This window comes from Podarcis tiliguerta, assembly GCF_965153285.1.
Source record: "Podarcis tiliguerta genome assembly, chromosome: 3".
Classification (NCBI taxonomy): Eukaryota; Metazoa; Chordata; class Lepidosauria; order Squamata; family Lacertidae; genus Podarcis; species Podarcis tiliguerta.
This window is the reverse complement of record NC_139536.1, coordinates 62,183,854-62,201,768: the sequence shown is the minus strand read 5'-3', so window position 1 is coordinate 62,201,768 and position 17,915 is coordinate 62,183,854. Positions and strand designations below refer to the sequence as shown.

Here is a 17,915-nt window from a genome sequence, read left to right as displayed (position 1 = left end):
AATTGTTATTGAACTATTTATTTACAGTGTAATCCACCAACAGCTGCAGGGCCCCTACACTTCCCCCTTTCCAAAGCTTGCTCAGGCTGAGCCCTGGCAGGTCCCAGACATTCCTGCGATAGCACAGTGGGGTGACTGTGCAACATCTGTTGTTGCTGTTTGCAGCTGTTCAGAGCAGTTACTACCATTTCCACCCAGGTATTGGAAGCTCATAATTCCTGATTCTCCATTAGATACAGTGGCTTTGTGGATAGTAGATGGACACTTCAGTTGTATGCTGTCTCAGAGCCCAGAGAGGTCTGGGACTTGCCGGGTTTTGAGTGCCTGGTAAACAAATATAGTATCCGATACCCATATAGTAAACCACTCTGGACCCTATTTCATACCAGGAAAGTGAAAACACAGAATAAAATGTTAGCAAATATATCTGTGTTGAGGGGTGGCTTTTAGAAGAATGGTGACAAGAGAAAAGAGCAGTGTTTTAGGTGAGTAGAGAAGCTCGGTTTTGCCACTGAATCAACCATAGGGGGTGATTTATTGTTCTTGGAAGAACAAGCTGGGGAAAGAGCCATGCTGAAATGGAGTAGCTGAGAGCTGATTTGCTTTGCTGTTCAGCTCATGGACATTGGTTTTCAATCTAGTTGCTGGAGTCTGAGCTGGTTGTATGGTATGCACATGACCAGCTTAGCCTGTGGCAGTGCATCTGGGAATCAGCATGGGTCAACTCAAAACTAGAGCCACCCTGGGGTGAAATGGTTGTGAAATAGGCCCAAGATAGCTTATCAAGGTAGAGCACATTGACTTTGAAAGTTGATAAGTAGAGAGGCACTGGAAGGAAAAAACAGAGGGTTGCCTAGAAAACCTATTTAACTGGCAAATCCACAGGTCAAGGCACATCTGGAGTGGTGAGGGTGAGAAAGTATCTCATGAATTATCTGTAAGTGCAGGACTAGGGACGCTATTGTCGGACTACATTGCGGTAAGACAGTTATTTCTTATGCCTTATTCCTTATCTTAGACTCCATTACAGACTTGAATTTGTTTCATTTTGTTTCACCCATTAGTAATGCAATAGGGCACCTATTCAGGTTCTAATATGTACACTTGTTAATGCTCTGACCTTCCATGATGCATCACAATTCTAATTTCTGAAATTCTGACTGTGTTCTGTTTTGAGAAACATGCCTAATTTCTTCGTTTTGAAATTATTGGAGAGTAATTACTGACGCATTTCCTGAGTAAACTTTCCACAAGGAAATGGACATCCCCAGTAATTTCTAACATTGATTATATGTTTTTCAAGCCATTTGAAATGGCTGTTTGCCTCTCAGCATGTGGCCTCAGTACAAAATCAATACCAAATGAAGCTCTGACTCATTCGTTATTGATCTGTCTCTTCCATTATTCAACTCTTGGAACTGCATTTTTGCTTGAAATGCAAACAAAAGTATTTTCTAATGTATGTACAAATCTCTGGTTCTTAAGAGCTACTGGGGAGGTTATACTTTGGGTACCATCTACCAATGAAATAAATAAAAAAGGATCTGTCAAAGCAAGGAGTAGGGCCTTCTCAGCAATAGTGTCCCAGTTCAATATTTCCTTTCAGGGGAAAGCCCACCAAAGATTGCACTTAAATTTCTTTTTAGAGACGGCTTAAAAATTTACTAAGATGTTTATAATTTAAACTTCTGAGTTAATGTTTCTGTTGATGGGTTATTGAAGCAGAGAGGTGTTTGCTAGATCTTTTGCATATTTTAGTTTAGTTTAGTTTAGTTTAGTCACTTGGTGAATCTGCCTTCTGTATATTTCTCGTCTTCAGCGCGGAAACTCACATCTCCCATGGTCTTTTTCTTCTTTTAATGCTGTAAGCAATCTACACCCAGAAGCAAGGCCAAACATAGTAATAGAGATGTAATATTGTACCATTGACGCAAAACAATATTCTTTTTAATCATCCTGGAGATTCCCAAATGACTTACTTTTGCTGTAAATACAGCTGGTAATAAACACAACTAAACGGCACATTCCATTGACATTTTTCAAGTAGCAACATTAATATAAATACTGATTTCTTTTTAACTTAAGTTTGATATGCTGCAATCTTGAGATACTACAAACATTATTCTGAAATGAGTTTTTAATATCACAAACTAAATTTATCTGAGTAGTGCCTCTGCAGAGGTTAATGAAGCATGCATGTAGCCCATTATCTTTAATATGAAAACTCTTTAATAGAAAACAATTATGTGAGCTTTGTCATTGTTATTATTCCCCTAGGATGAAAAGACTTAAATGAAGGGAATCAAATGCATCTTTATGTATATCTTTGAAATAAGTATGATTACCTTTATTTTCTTCATATGAAGAGGCTTACAAAATAAACGTCCTTCTGAAATTGATGATTGCCTGAGTTATTTTCAGGTTCTTATGCATGGGTTTAATCTTTTGAAGAACCTTTGTGTATCTGCCACCGAAGCCTGTATGTTGTAGATTATTTAGGAGTGGAGGTGGGGAGGGCATGTAAGGAAATATTGTCACTTTGCACAAGGTGCCTGTCAGGCCTTTTGGACCTAGAAAAGACTCAACTCTTCACCCCTTCCTCAGGATAAACTCAAACGGTTGGAAATATATTTCTGGAAACCTTTACGTTTTCTGTTCTTTTTGTCAAACAACATAAGAACACAATCTGAAAACTCCACACTCTTCCCATATTGCCTTTTTAATAAATTATGTGATTGGCAGAATTCAGTGTGTGCAATTATTTTTTCGATTTTTTCTCAGTTCTTCACTAAAGTAGAATAAGCATTGACCCTGCTGATTTGGGAAAACAGAGCTTTAATTCTTTTAACTCTTACATGTAGAGATATTTATGCTAATTCAAAGTAATAATTAGCTTCACATGGTAGAAAGTGGCGTATTATTTGTTTATTTGTTTGAGCAGCTTCTTGGAGAGAGAGTGGCATAGTTTCTTTACATATTCAGTAGGATGGGTGGATTGTAGAGGGTTCTTAATTCTAAGACCCTTAGGTATAATGTCCAGGTTCTTGCATTTAGTCAGAAAGGAGATATCAGTCTGTACCTGTGCAGGTTTCTTTGTGAGGTTGGTGGACTTCCATTTCATGCGGTTCATTGTGGTGCCTTCCATGATTCTAGATTCAGGTAAGTAGCTGTGTTGGTCTGACGCAGTGGAAATAAATTAAAAAATTTAAAAATTGTCCAGTAGCACCTTAGTTTGCTTATATCCAGAACAAACTTAGTTGGTCTCTAAGGTACTACTGGACAATTTTTTAATGAATTTGTTGAAAGCCAAAATGCATGCTACTGGCAGTGCTTAGAACTGAATCCAGCTTTCTTAACATCTTTGAATGTCACTGCTTTCTTTGCATGGAAGGTTTGTATGGATTTACAATATTTTCAAGCAATTAATTCAAACAGAGAAGTGCATGTAAGTCAACAGGTGTTGATGGGAAATGCCAATAATTCATAGGTATTAAAATAAGTGTCCAGTATTGATCTGATACCCTTGGAGCTTTTTTAAAAAACAACAACAACAACAACACCCCAACAACTACAACAACACCCAGTGGTGATTATGGCAGGCTGATAGAAGCCCTTTGTTGAGTTTTTCTTTTTAAACTATATTACAGTTTTATCAAGCAACCAACACCCCCCATCACGCCAAAATAATAATACAACCAGCCTAAGACACTAGATCAGTACAAAATACAAGAAATAACAACCCTGTATGTACTCAAATTTAATGCTCACCGTTTTTGGCCAAATTAAGTTGCGAAAATTAAGGTTAGATTAGATTCAACGCCACATTTACATTCACCAGCTAATACTTCTTTGGTTTCAAGGTTCTGAAAATTGAGGTACGCATTAGATTTGATGGCGCATTAGACTTGAGTAAATATGGTAAAAAAATACTAAACACAATAAAACCAACACCTCATGGCAACTGATCCTGCTACTCTAAATGCCACAGTTTATGCTGTTTTACTGGCTATCAGTTATATAGTTCTATTATGTTTCACTGGTACAACAGTGTGAGTCAACATTGCTATGCCTAGAACAGTGTTGACCTGGCAAACTTTAGTCTTAGGTGGTACAAATTTGGGCAGAAATGAATTGTGACAGATGTAAAACAACACATGTAAGCATCACCTTGAGGGCTTTTCACTTGCTACAAAGCTATGTTAGGAAGGTGGGTTTGTTGCACTAACGAGTATAGCAGATTGGCTCTTTCATTTTTTTAAAAATATGACATTTTTAAAATGTGTATCTAGTTTCAAGTGCGTAATTCTGTGGTTTGCTTGTAAGTTTAAATTAGAGTCTATCTGAACATTTGTTCTCGTTTCTGTCTTGTTTTATCATTCATAATTTTATCAAACTTTATAGTCTGCACAATGTTTGGAATTTTAAAAGTTTCTCCATTTCTGCCTACCTAGATATTGTGAGGAAGATATTCAAAGAAAAGGGCATCGTCATAGGAGATGATAAAGCTTTTAAGCCTCACTTGACCTTCATGAAGCTGTCAAAATCGCCAAAACTACGAAAACAGGTGCAGTCACTTTGTACATCACAATATCTGTACAAATGGTGGGGGAATGCTATGACCTTTAAGAATTGTACTATAAAGGAGGTTCAAATTTCCAAACACAGTAACCCAGAAGTCAAGTAGTGATGCTTAAAAATACAGTGGCACTTGTGTTTAAGAACAGTCCGGTTTAAGAACGATTTGGTTTACAAACTCTGCAAAACCGGAAATAGTGTCCTGGTTTGAGAACTTTACTTCGGTCTAAGAACGGAATCCGAACAGTGGAAGGGCACCAGCGGCAGGAGGCCTCATTAGGGAAAGCGCTCCTCGGTTTAAGAATGGTTTTGGTTTAAGAACGGACTTCCAGAACAGATTTAGTTCATAAACTGAGCTACCACTGTATATATTATTTTTGGGCAGTATCCAAGGCATTTGTTCCATTAGTGCAAGAATTCTCCCTCTATGCCCTCCCCAAATCTGTTCCAGAGGGTTGGCTGTGTGGCAAACTCCCTGAATATTGATGGGGGCAAGATAATGTGACAGTGTTTTGGGTGATTTAAAAGTTAGACACTCCTGTCAGTAACGCTGGAGAAAGATTTTCTGCATGTGGTAGCATTTACTAATATCCAGCAACAAGAACTCTTAATGTGAAATGAAAATCTGTGACCACTTATTCACCAACCAGAGGATCAAAGTAAGGATGAGGCATGTTGGAAACCAAACTGGAATTTTTAAACACACTCAATGAGGGTTACAGCTTAATGGATACTCTGATAAGGCACAGTTTTGGTCAAAGCCACTTTAGAGAAGTTTTATTTTAAATCTGTTTCTAATTATACTGATTCCTCCTGGAATGGTTATTTCTTCTACTATGCTAGTAAAACTCTAATGCAAATGTCCACACTGAATTGCAACAATTAAATTATATCTCCTCAGTGTAGTGTATAAACATTTAAAGTATTGTCATGATTTATATTAACCAATTTCTCCTGAATGTGTTCTGAGGCTATAGATAATAATCTGCCAAATTTCTTTCCTTTCTAATAATTCAACATTGTTTGGTTGTGTAGCCTGTTTTAGGTTTTTTTTAGAGTATAATAAACATACTTAAGGCATACTTAAGTTCATATTTATTCTTTTTTCATATTATTCAACAATAATTTGTTTAAACAGTAAAGAGAAAGTTTATGTAAAACTGAACAATAACAATGAATAGAACTTAGAACACAAATATAATATTTTAATAGGCTTATTTAATTTTACCTAATAAACAATTCAATTATTTAAAGTAATTTATTTTTCTTATATTTATTAGTATTATGCACCTGAAGATGTATGCTTCACTTTCATATAATCTTTCCAAATATTGCTTATTGTTACTATAGAATTTCTTCATTACCTAAGTAATGCAGTGAAGGCCAGAGAGTTGTCTAAAGATCCCTAGCAGTTTTCTCTCCTAGGACATGAGCACTTTCAAGCATCCTTTTCCTTCTGCCTTTCCCAAGGCATTTCTGCCACTACATTGTGGTAGTGTGTCAAGCACCTGGTATGCATGGCTGCATTCATTTTGGTGGATCACAAGTTGTGCAGGCTTCTTTGACATCTATAGATGAATTAACTTGAGCAAGGACTCCCGTTTCATTTGTTTGTCATATCAACGAAGCACAAGCAATTCAGTACATGTTATGCCTTTTTATTAGGGTGCAATATGGTTGCTGAAGAGGGCAGCACCTCTTCACTCATAAACTCCTTTAAATTCAGCTGAGGATTATCGAGATCCAGGGAGAGGAATTTATCTACCAGAGATTTGCAACTTTGCAACTGTTTCTCCTTTGAAGAATGGTCAGTGTGTTGGATGGGTTTCCCATTGCGGAGCAACTCTGACACTTCTACTCCTCGGGCAATCAATTTAGGTGGCATGCCAGCCAAATCTGCAATATTAGCTGCATGGCTGACAGTGGACATGCCTTCTTTGATCCGGTAGAAAAACACAAGTTCATCTCCATCTTGGTGGGTGTCCATAGTCAGATATTGCAGAAGAGGACTGTCAGGCAGGAGATTCAGCTGCATCAGGCTGTGGAAATTAGTGGCAACAAAAATGTGTGGGCATTGGGTTGCTTGTCTAATCCAGTACCTTAGCACAGCAGCCAGAAGAGAGAGGCCATCTACTGTGTTTGTGCCTTTGCCAAATTCATCAATGAGCACCAAAGACCTTTCAGTGGCATTGTTTACTGCCTTGGCTACTTGGTTAAGATCAATCATGAAAGTGGACAGTCCTAGAGATACTGACTCTCTGCTATGGATCCTGGTGTAGATTCCATCCACTGCCCCTATCTCAGCTTCAGCAGCAGGAACGTAGCTGCCAATTAGGGCCATAAATGTAATAATGCCTATCTGCTTTAAATATACACTCTTTCCAGATGAATTGGGTCCGGTGATGATCTTAATCCGGCCATGCATTTCAGTGCTCTCCGCAGAGTTGGGGAAAAAGGTCTTTGCACATAACTCCATCAGTGGATGCCTTCCATCCTTAATACGGATCATGTGGGAGTGAGAGAAGCAAGGACGGATATATCCATTCTCACGAGCCATCACTGCTAAAGAAAGCAGCACATCTAAGTGTGCTGTGTATTCAATCACATCACTAAGTACTGCAGACTTTTCCAAAATCTTAGTCTGTAGCTGGTCCATGATCAGTATTTCTTGATCCCTTATTTCGCAATGAAGATCACCAAGCAAACTATCCAGTTCCTTTGTCCTGGCACTGCGGTAGTGAAGCTTTTCATCTGACAAGAACATGAAATCTAGTCCCTCAATCTCAAAGTCACTCATTTCCACCATTGTGGGCAGCCGTGGAATGGAGAGTAAGAATCCTATTAAGGGAATATAAATAACGGTACAGGATGGAATTCTATTATCCAGGTCCTCCAGTTCTTTTCGGGCCACCTCTGTAAGGAATGCTGAAAGCCCCATCAGCTTTCGTTTCTTTTCATCAATGGTGGGGTCTACATTTAGTCTGACAGTGAAGTGGTTTGCTGAGATACTGCCTTCAAAATCTACCACTTTGCTGATTAGGCTGGCAATATAGTGTAGATCTTCAGTGAAGACTTGTGAAATAGTCTGGAAGAGCTCAATGGTATTGGGCAGGGAGCGACATGTATCTCTGAGGCACACAGCACTGTAAACGGTTTTGTACAGTGCTTGCCAGTCACTTACCTTAGTGTTAGAAACAGCCATGCGCCTAAGAATCAGGGGTACATTTTTAATATTTTTGAGGCATTCCTGTAGGGTCAGAACTATTTCATGATTCCGAGCTAACAGGAAAAATTGGATAACATCAAGACGTTTGTTCAGTTCTGTCAAATTGCGCGTGGGTCTCATGAGCCACAGTCTCATCAGCTTCTCTCCCCACTTGCATCTACAGTGGTTCAGAATCCCATATAAGCTGAGTCCTTCTTTTTTCCCACTGGCTTGTTTATACACAGAAGGATGCACTTCACTTTTAAATATCTGCAGCACAGAGTAAGCATCTTGATCCACGTGTACAATATCTGTCAGTACAAACTTTTTAAAGGCAAGGATAGGAACATTGACACTACTATCTTCCAGTTCAACTCCAACCCTCCTCCTGTCAAGAAACTTCAGCAATCCTCCTAGCACTCTTACCACAAGTGGGCTCTCAAAAGGAATAATAGACGACAAATAGAGGATTTTCTCCGTTGCTGTCATGTCAGAGGGGACAAAAGGGAATTGCCTAGATAGGATCCTTTGCTTGCTTACTTCTAAACCAAAATCCATATTTGGATACAGGACAACCTCTGGCTTTCCTCCTTCCTGATGTTCTCCCATAGTATTACCTAAATTGGACAGGAATTTGGCTATGCTATAATCTTGCTTAGCACTACTTAATATGTATTTGGGAAGTACTTCATCAACCACTTTCTGAAGCAGCTTAAGGTCTTCATTGTCTGGTGTGTCAGCCATAAAGTAGATAGAGCAGTCTCCAGTGTCATAGTAAGCAATACCCAGCTCTCCTCCATACCACAATACACACATGCAGATCTCATGCTGTTTTTGTTCATCTTCTTGATCAATGGTAGGCAATGGTTGGGGCTGGCAGTTGGTGGCAAAAGAAGCAGTAGCACTCATTTTTAACAGAATTCTAGAAGATATGTGGCTGGGTAAACAAAACATTCTTTTTAGTGTTTCATTCTTTAACTCCCCCACTTTTCCTCACAAAGCTACCCCTCCCATTTGGCTATTTCTCCAAACCTATCATATCGCTGTTCTTATTTCTTACATGGCCTTGTTATATTTTTTCTTACTCTATGCATTCCCCTCTCACTATATATGTCTCCTAATCAGTTGCAGAAAAAAAGTGGGCAGATCACCCAAGACCTCACTTCTGGTAGGCAAGGAGTATCTAGTTTGCAGTGTTAAGGCAGGTGTCTTGTTCTGAGATGCACATTTACTACAACACCACACTCATGACCTGGTTGAGGACAAGCAAAGAGTGTCACTTTCCTTAAACAAATTCACATTTTTTCTTCCACTGCAGAACCCTTCCCTAATAACAAGTTTTGTTAATAGCCAATTTCACAAAGTAGCACCTTAAAATTGCAGAAATAGGTACCTCAATCACACTATAATAGTGTGATTGAGGTACCTCAATCACATATTGTCTATGTGTAGTAAGGTAAAGAGGGATGCAGGTGGTGCTGTGGGTAAAAGCCTCAGCGCCTAGGACTTGCCGATCGAAAGGTCGGCGGTTCGAATCCCCACGGCGGGGTGCGCTCCCGTCACTCGGTCCCAGGACCTGCCAACCTAGCAGTTCGAAAGCACCCCCGGGTGCAAGAGAATAAATAGGGACCGCTTACTAGCGGGAAGGTAAACGGCGTTCCGTGTGCTGCGCTGGCTCGCCAGATGCAGCTTGTCACGCTGGCCACGTGACCCGGAAGTGTCTGCGGACAGCGCTGGCTCCCGGCCTATAGAGTGAGATGAGCGCACAACCCTAGAGTCTGTCAAGACTGGCCCGTACGGGCAGGGGTACCTTTACCTTTTTAGTAAGGTAAAGTATCTGCTTACATATATATGTATGATAGAAAGATCAGGTGGTACTTCTGTGTTTGAGCATTTCCTCACGTGTGCAATGTGGTATGCTTTAAAGTTGTAAATGAAAGAGAGAATGGTATGAATGAATGAATGAATGAAGAGAGGTATTGCATATGTGTTGATGGAAGTGAATGAGTGAGTCTGCAACGAGGAAAGAGGGAAATGGAACATCACCCTTTCCTACCTTTCTTTCTTTGCTGCATATGCTATAGAAACAAAACAAACAACAACAAAAATAACTGTTACAACAGTTGTCTAACAACAAAAATAACTGTTACAACTACATTCGGGGAAAAAAGAAAGACTTTCAAAAATTCCACAAGATTATTAGACACAAAAGGCACCAGAAGGATTCTATGATTGATTGATTGATTAAGTAAGCTAGTATTTTGTGAAGACGATACAGGTAACTCACAACTTATAGTCATTTAACTTGTGCACATTCAGCTTTATATGCTTGGGGGCGGGGAATGAAAAAATAAAAAAAATAAAAAGGGGGTGGACACCAGGGGGAAAAAAAACTTTTGCAATCCCAGTCACCACTGCACCTAGTGTGTTTTGACCATACATCATTTTGGCTTTAGCACTATCCCAAGAATGTAAGCCTCATGTAAGTTTAGAGTCAGCATACCGTAATAGTCTTACCTGAATTCTTCTTAAGTTGCTAATTGTGAACGGTCACTATTTGAAGAGTCTAGAGAAAACAGATAGATTATACAGAATAGGTAGAATCAGATGCTTTTGGACCTTTATAGAAATATGAAAGGTAGCTAATAAACTGTTCAAGAAGTGGTTTTGAATGTATAAGAGAGTGAGCTGGACTTTGAAATGAGACTAACCACTAGAAAGTATAATTAAGAGGAGGTTCCTCATTCTTTAGCATGAAAGTAATATTTTACAACATGGCTTTTGCAAGCAAAATAACATGAAAAATGTGAACAAGGTAGTTTGCCTTCTACACAGAACAAGTAGAGAGCTTTAAGAATATTAAATACAAAAACAGTTAATCACATGCATGTGAGGCCTCTTGAGTTCAGTGTTTCAGCATATATGATATAGTGGTTAGATAAGAGATCAGTATCTAACCGTTGAGTGAATCAACGTGATCCATTTGGGGTCTTATTCTCAAATTTGGTGTACTAGTTTCTATAAAACTCATTATGAATTTGTGCGTGTGTTTGGAAATAGTTGTCTGCTTTACCAGATTACGGTTGTACGTAGTGTTTGAAAAGCCACAAAACCCATCAAAGGTTTGGCAAGCCTTATAAGGATCATGGGAACCAGGCAGAGGGCCTTCTCGGTTGTGGCGTCTGCCCTGTGGAATGCCCTCCCATCAGATGTCAAGGAAATAAACAACTACCTGACTTTTAGAAGACATCTGGAGGCAGCCCTGTTTAGGGAAGTTTTTAATGTTTGGTGCTTTATCGTGTTTTTAATATTCTGTTGGGAAACCCAGCCAGATGGGTATAAATTATTATTATTATTATTAGGTTAAAAACATCAACCCTGGTTTGAAAACTAATTAAAAATGCTTTGTGAATTATGTTTCTGTTGCTCTCTTATTGTAACATTGGCTAGAGATTATAATTAGACAAGGCTACAGGATACTATGAAGCTGGTTCATATCCCTTTACTGCAGACAAACCTTATGTCCCCTCAAGCAGACAAAGATGCCTGAATAAGAGCTTAAAAAAAGAAGTGGAGGGAAACCAGAGCTCCCTCATAATATAACCACTGCTGGACTATACCATTCCAGCCTGCTGTGTGTGTGTGTGGGGGGGGGGGAAACGGTTAGATACTTTAACGCTTTCCCTCATAAAATACTACTGCATATAAAACGAAATGTCCCTTGCCAGTTATGGAGTAATTCTGGTATGTTTTTCCTCAATATCCCATAGACTGTGTAACAGGATATTTGTCCTGTCAGGATATTGTATTACGGCAGTGCCCCTTTAGTTCAGGTTCCACCAAAAGCCTCAAAATTATCTTCTTAAAGGTAATTGTAGTTAAGTGGCATAAACATTGTTTAAAAAGATAAAAATTCTATAGCTTCTAAAAATTATACCTGTTGAGCTTATAGTTTGAAACATGACATATGTGAGGTTTATGAATGCGTCACCTTGCAAACCCAATAAAAATTGTCTCAAAAATGCTGAAGATTAACACTTGGGAGTATATACCTCAAAGTGACAGTTTATGCTCCAGTATTTATACAGGCATATTTCTTTACAATTGTGTGGTAAACTACTCATGTATTCAGGCTTGTTAAGGAAGACATGTCTTCATGGCTTTGGTGAAGTTATGAATGTCAGAAGTTCAAATGTCAAAAGACTTTTCTGCCCCATTAAAACCCATGGCAGCAACTACTGGTAAAATAATACATGGCGTGTTTGTAATTTAAATGCCAATGTTTGAAATCCCCACTCAGCCATGAAGCTTGCTGGGTGACCATGGGCCAGTCACTCAAACTCAGCCTCTCCTACCTCACAGGGTTGTTGTGAAGATAAATGGGGAGCAGCAGAACTGTGTAGGCCACCTTGAGCTCCTTGGAGAGAAAGTGGAATATAAATGTAATAAATGAAATAAAATAAACGTTGAGATTATCACAGCTTTTGCGGAGGGAGTCTGCTAGTAATTTAATTTAATTAATTTAATTTAATTTAATTACAGTTTATGGCAATGCGGTGCAGAGGTTGCTAGGTTTTGGGGGCCTGTGGACACATTTGGAAAACTAAGAAACTGTTGTAGGCATCACCTCACAACTGCACACCCTCAACTGCATGCACACATCTCACAACCACACATAAACACACATCATGAGGAAGCATAATTTGTGACATTACACAACATCAGTATGGATCACAGGGCCTGTCTGATAAGGCATTAGCATTATTTTTCAGTTTTCTGGCTTTGAAGAGCTTGAGCCAGTATGACATAGCTTTAAATCAGCAAGGTTTTTTAAATCATTGTATTGTATTGATCCTGCAGATACTTAACTAACCTCTGCAAATTATACTTGAGTTACAAGAGTCAGTGTTGCATTAGGAGTTACCAAGAGATGACTCATGTGGAGTTAACATCATTTACCACTAGATGTCAGTGACATTTCAAGAATTAGCAAAAGCAAAGTAATATTTTGGACAGTGAGCAAATATTCTGTCCAAATATATTCTGACACACTTGCTTTGTTTTTACCTCAGAAAGCTTCTTCAAAAGTACTTGAATAAAAAGAAATGCAGAATTATTATTACTATTACAACTACTACTACTATTTCTGTATTTTCCTTCCAGTCTGGAGCCCAGGGCAGTGTACAGCATTAATAAAAACAGTCAATTAAAAAATTATTACGTTAAAGGCAATTAAAAAAACTCATTGCATTCAACAGAACCCAAATTAAAACTGCAGCAACATATTTCAACTGCTGGAACATTTATCTCCCCAAAACACAGATGAACAAGTATATATTTAGCTGATACCTAAAGACTACCAATGAGGAGGACAGCTGTACTTTTCCAAGAAGGCAATTCTATAATGCACGGAATAATTCTAACAGATATGATAAAGGAATCATGCAATACGTAGAATTAAATTTGAAACAGCTGACCATAGGATCTTTCTATTACTTGTCTTTAAAACTGTTTATTTTAAATGACCAAACCAAATTTATATGCATATGGTATGCCAGTATTTTAACGGAATAATACTCATTAAATAATCAGGAGCCAGCTGTTTACCTCAACAGGTGCCCAATAATGCTTATCTCTGATTTAATTAATGTTGTGCTGATACCATTTACTGGTTATACCAGACAAAATGTATTGTACCAATCAACTGAGTATAGGATTTCTCAGAAGTGATCTATAGCTGGTAACAGGTTTTCATTCACAGATCTCTGCTACTGACAGACAAAAAGACGGTAGGAGAGTGGGCAACTGCTTTAGGTATAGCATTTAAATATAGTACTTAAGTTTCTGCAGCTAGATTATTGGCCAGCAAGACTATCAAGTTTTATTTCAAAATTTCAGCATGTTGATACTTTGGCAGTAGAACCAATAGGAAAATATTATGAAAATCTAGTTAGTCTATAAAGTGCTGTGCACATTGATGGTGCTGTATTACTCTTCTGCCTCCTTGTTAGATCATGTATTTTTTCTTTACTGTTTTAAGGGAGTGAAAAGAATTGACCCAACCTTATTTGAGAATTTCAAAAACCATCATTTTGGAGATGAATCCATGAAGCGTCTAGATCTTTGCTCAATGTTGAAAAAGAAGCAGCCTAATGGCTACTATCACTGTGAGTCCTCTATCATAGTAGGTAAGTGCAATATATTTCTTATGCTTTTCTGAGTTAGCTGTAAGTGAAATGGCTTTTTGTTATGTTCACTAATTCTCCTACTTCTTTCATGACCAAAGGAGTGTAGCATATGCGTGGACCTTTTGCTTAGTTCTTCAAGATTTCTTAAGACAAACGCAGTGCCAAGAATGCAGCTTAAATAATATTTCTGGTCAAGGCTTTGAAACTTGTTCACATAATATTGCCTCTTCCTCAATTTATCTTCTTAGAAAAGTCAGATTAAACGGGAAACAATAGGCACTGTTTCAATTTATAATTGCCAGGGCTGTAAACTTCAAGCAACTTGATTGATGGATTTAAAAAAATTAAAGCTTTACATTAACATTAAAATTGCTTTCCCCCTCCTGGATTAATAGGAGAGGCTGTGACTGAGGGAAAGTTTCATGCAGGAGGTTCCTATATCCCACCCTATTGTGTGTACATGGAAAAACAGCACACTTAAAAATGACATACGAATGGGAAGCCAGCTTATATTTTTTCTTTCCATGTGAAACTACTCTAGCTTTCTAACAATGAGAACCAGAGCCAGCTGAAGCAAACAGTGTTCAGCGTCAATAATTCATTTAAGTCTGGATCTTCCACAATACTAATAAGTTTCATTTTTAAAAGCCATTTGGATTTTAGCAGAGATGGCCTTTCTTTAGGGTGGCCTAGTGTCTTCTTCCATACCAGACAGCCAGCTGCTTGGGTTTGTGTCCCTTTTCCCTGTTCATCCAGTAAAATTTATGAAACTGGCACTTAGGGAAGGGGTTTTGGAGGTGGACAGGAGGTCGTGATCTGACCTTCCTTTCTTTTTAAATGCCATATCTGGTTCCAAGTGCCTCCTACCGCTTACAAAGCAGCACTGTTTTTTGTTTTTTTTAAGGTAATGAAATCTATTTATTTTTAACGTACTGTATTGACAGCAGGTCAAGCTTGTGGCTGTGTGTGAAAGACGTGAGGACATTTCCTTAAGGACAACTGCCAAGGGAAATGCAAAAAGAAAAAGAAAAAGCTGCCAGTGGATAATACTGCGTCTAACTGTGCCACATTAAGAGGGAACAGAAGCAGCTCTGCACCCAGAGCAAAAACAACAGCTTTGACAGAAGCAGTAGTAGTAGGAATACCAAACAGCTGCTAGGGAGCAACAGTGGAGGACAGAGAGGACCACCAGAATGGGAGACAGAGGAGGAACTGATTTGGGGTGATATTGGAGTGAGATGCAAATTAAATAAATCTATTTTCAACAGTTGAATGCCATTCGTTTATTATTAATTTCTCACACAGGTGGAACTATTCTCTTCCTGCAATATCCTAAAAAGGCTTTAATCAATATATTTCTTTATTTGTAGAAAGCCAGGTGACTAAAGCATAATTAATCAACTTACAACCCTTATAATTACTGCAGCATACAGAGGACTAAAGCAGAGTAAAGTTTTCATTTGCTATAGAAATGTATAAAAGCAGTGGCTTTTATTATTAAATAACTACATACTGTACCACATTTCTATATTAGTCAGTAACCAAAGACCTGTATTGTGATGGCAAAAATACCTTTTGGTTAGCCTACAGGACCTTTCTCCATCAGCTTATTTCAATGGGGTGCTTTCCTCAACAGTGAAAAGACCTATACTCTCTACCCTGGGTGCCCCTGACACACCCCAGATGATTTGGTCCTTTTGACATTTTTACTGATAATGTTGGTTTTATTAACTTTGTAACTTTGCATTGTGAAGTGCTTTACTGTTACTCCAAACGAAAAGTAGTGTAGATATTTTTTAATTAAAATAAAAACATATAGGTGTGCTAGAAGTAGCATGTTGACTCCAGTTAGTAGCCTCCACTAATGGAAGGCAAGGAGAAATGATTCCTGCTGATTTCTTCTTCTACCTGCAGCCCTCTGTAACCCCATAAACCTAGATTATCCACAGCAGTTGGAAGGTGGCGTAAGGAACTACAGGGGAAAGGATGAAGTGGCAAAGCTCTCTTATCCCCATCTTCTGTTAGCAGGGCCTCGGTGAGATCTTCTGTGCATGGAAACATTTGTTCTGTTTGCAGAAGGGCATTATTGGATGCAATCCAGTACATTACATTTTTAGCCTGAGTAAAATCAATATCCTTTATTGAATTTTATGTTGATAGTCTATAACATTTTCTTAAGGTATTATGGCATAAAGAGGCATTTTATTAGCAAGGGAAAGGTGCTCTTGGAAGTGAGTTTATATATACTAGAAAGATACCGTAATATTTTTTTTGCTAATGAAACAGTTCAAAGCAAGTTCAGTATGTTGTTCAGGTTCACTTCTCACCACTGTGTCATTTGATTTTGGCTTTTATTCTGCTTTGGAGCATGCAGCAGAGATTATTACTAATGTTTATTCTTGCAATTTATATTTTGGGCTCTGAGTAAAAATAACTGTCAAATATAACATGGCTAAACAATTGCAATCAGTTTTTCCACGTGGCCTTCTATTTTTTATTTTTTTATCGTTCTTAATGCTAATTTTGAAATGCATTCACATCCTCAGTTTTCATGTTTGTTTGAACAAGCAAAAGGTAATGGGGCTTCTATGGGCCTTTAATTAGTTTATTCCTGTTCATTCCCAGCCTCAGCAGTACTGCATCAATCCTTATTTAGTAAGTTCCTGTTTCCTGCAGCATGTATGTGTGTCTATTCCTGTGTCATCTATGCTGCATTTGCTCATTGTGCGTTTACTGTCAGAACAGTTGCTCATGCTTTATTCTATTCTTATTCTATTCAAGTTCCCCCACTATAGGAAAGAAAGCTGCCTTATTATTTCTAAGAATACAGTTCTGGGGCATCAGGGCAGAGCCTTGGTCATGTTGCTCCATAGACAGTGATGGCCTATTTTATCTCGCAGTACAATGAGACAGGAATTAAGTTGTCAAGACCTGATGTAGAAAAATTCATTGTGCTACTTCAGATTGCAGGATGCGATTCCAATTTTAAGTTCTCTCTCTGTTAAAAAGAAAGCGAGGAAAACTCAATGCAAGTAGAAACTAGCAGAGCAAGAAAGAGGTGACCTAGAATCTTTCACCCTAGCATTAGCAGGATGCCTCCCCATAAGTTTTTTTGTGGAGGAGTATTAAAAAATGTGATGTGACTCTCTGCAATCTCAGGTAGGTACTGTCTACCCTTAGCACCTCAAATTCTACCACCTCATTCTGCATGTGTAAACCAGGCAATGTCACTGTCTTTCAGTGGTTTATGTGAAATACAGTTGAAAGTTGTTTCTTCAGTAGAAAGAGATGGTGCTTTGAATCTTTCATGACTTCATTTATACCTTTTGTTCTTCACTGCCAGCGATATCAGTCCTGATGAGACTGATGGGAAAAAGGCTATGCTGGAAATGAAGTCAGCCGAGTGGCGTGAGATCAGAGTGGGCAGATAGGGGAAGTGTTAAGACTTCCACATGTTTCAAGGAAAACATTTTAAGGTCAGATCATGTTTTCACATTCAGCAGCTGATAAATAAATGTGTGATAAACTGAAGGATCCAGAGCGGCAAAGAAAAGGCCTAAGGTTTCAAAGTGAGCCAGGACATTCTTACCATTGTAACTTCTGACTAAATTCTCATTAAGCTGTCCTGTATTTTTCACAGGACTGCACACAATGGCTTTCCAAATTGGTCCTCCGTTTCTTTGTTAAAAAATCATAGGTATTGCTCATGAGCGCTTTTATTTTTAAACCAAAAAGTGCCGCTCTAGTATATTTATAGTGAATTGAATATGAAAGAAAAAGATCTGAAAAGACGTGACAGCAATATTTGTTCCGCACTCCCTAATTAGAAGCTTCATTATTTTGATACCTCAGGAAGATACGGTGCAAAAATAAAACATCTGTAAAGGGCTCAGTTACTATTTACAGCTCTAAACAGGTTTGTTTTAACTCCCCTTCTTAATGATGGC

The 17,915-nt window shown here is 38.4% G+C and overlaps 2 protein-coding genes and 1 long non-coding RNA gene across 14 annotated transcripts in view; 2 read left to right on the top strand and 1 right to left on the bottom strand.

Moving 5' to 3' along the window:
* AKAP7 (A-kinase anchoring protein 7) overlaps positions 1-17,915 on the top strand; it is a 75,845-nt gene that overhangs the window by 31,212 nt on the left and 26,718 nt on the right. For 3 of the 5 annotated variants that reach the window (XM_083435080.1, XM_083435079.1, XM_083435083.1), the window contains exons 6-7: positions 4,452-4,564; positions 13,821-13,968. In XM_083435080.1, coding sequence (XP_083291206.1) covers positions 4,452-4,564; positions 13,821-13,968 — 261 coding nt within the window. Of the gene's footprint in view, positions 1-4,451; positions 4,565-13,820; positions 13,969-14,912; positions 15,242-17,915 lie in introns of those variants that run through there. The other 2 variants (XM_083435082.1, XM_083435081.1) reach the window with 2 other exon arrangements.
* Positions 4,771-9,886, top strand: LOC310675081. Its single transcript, XR_014509930.1, has 2 exons — positions 4,771-9,236; positions 9,609-9,886. It is a non-coding gene; the product is annotated as an uncharacterized lncRNA (long non-coding RNA).
* Positions 5,648-13,505, bottom strand: MSH5 (mutS homolog 5). 8 transcript variants are annotated; one of them, XM_083434855.1, is made up of 4 exons: positions 12,136-13,505; positions 10,298-10,346; positions 9,837-9,858; positions 5,648-8,717 (listed from the first exon to the last, which is right to left on the bottom strand). In XM_083434855.1, exon 4 carries the CDS (start codon positions 8,687-8,689, stop codon positions 6,224-6,226), a length of 2,466 nt encoding a protein of 821 aa, XP_083290981.1. In that variant the 5' UTR covers positions 8,690-8,717; positions 9,837-9,858; positions 10,298-10,346; positions 12,136-13,505; the 3' UTR covers positions 5,648-6,223. The 8 variants fall into 8 exon arrangements, with proteins under 8 accessions (XP_083290981.1, XP_083290983.1, XP_083290979.1 ...); XM_083434857.1 differs by lacking the exon at positions 9,837-9,858 and adding an exon at positions 9,626-9,699 and having other exon boundaries at positions 11,833-12,194; XM_083434853.1 differs by having other exon boundaries at positions 11,833-12,193.

Bases quoted from the DNA above. Each gene is read 5' to 3' on its own strand.
- MSH5 (XM_083434855.1), bottom strand. From the start codon at position 8,689: ATGAGTGCTACTGCTTCTTTTGCCACCAACTGCCAGCCCCAACCATTG.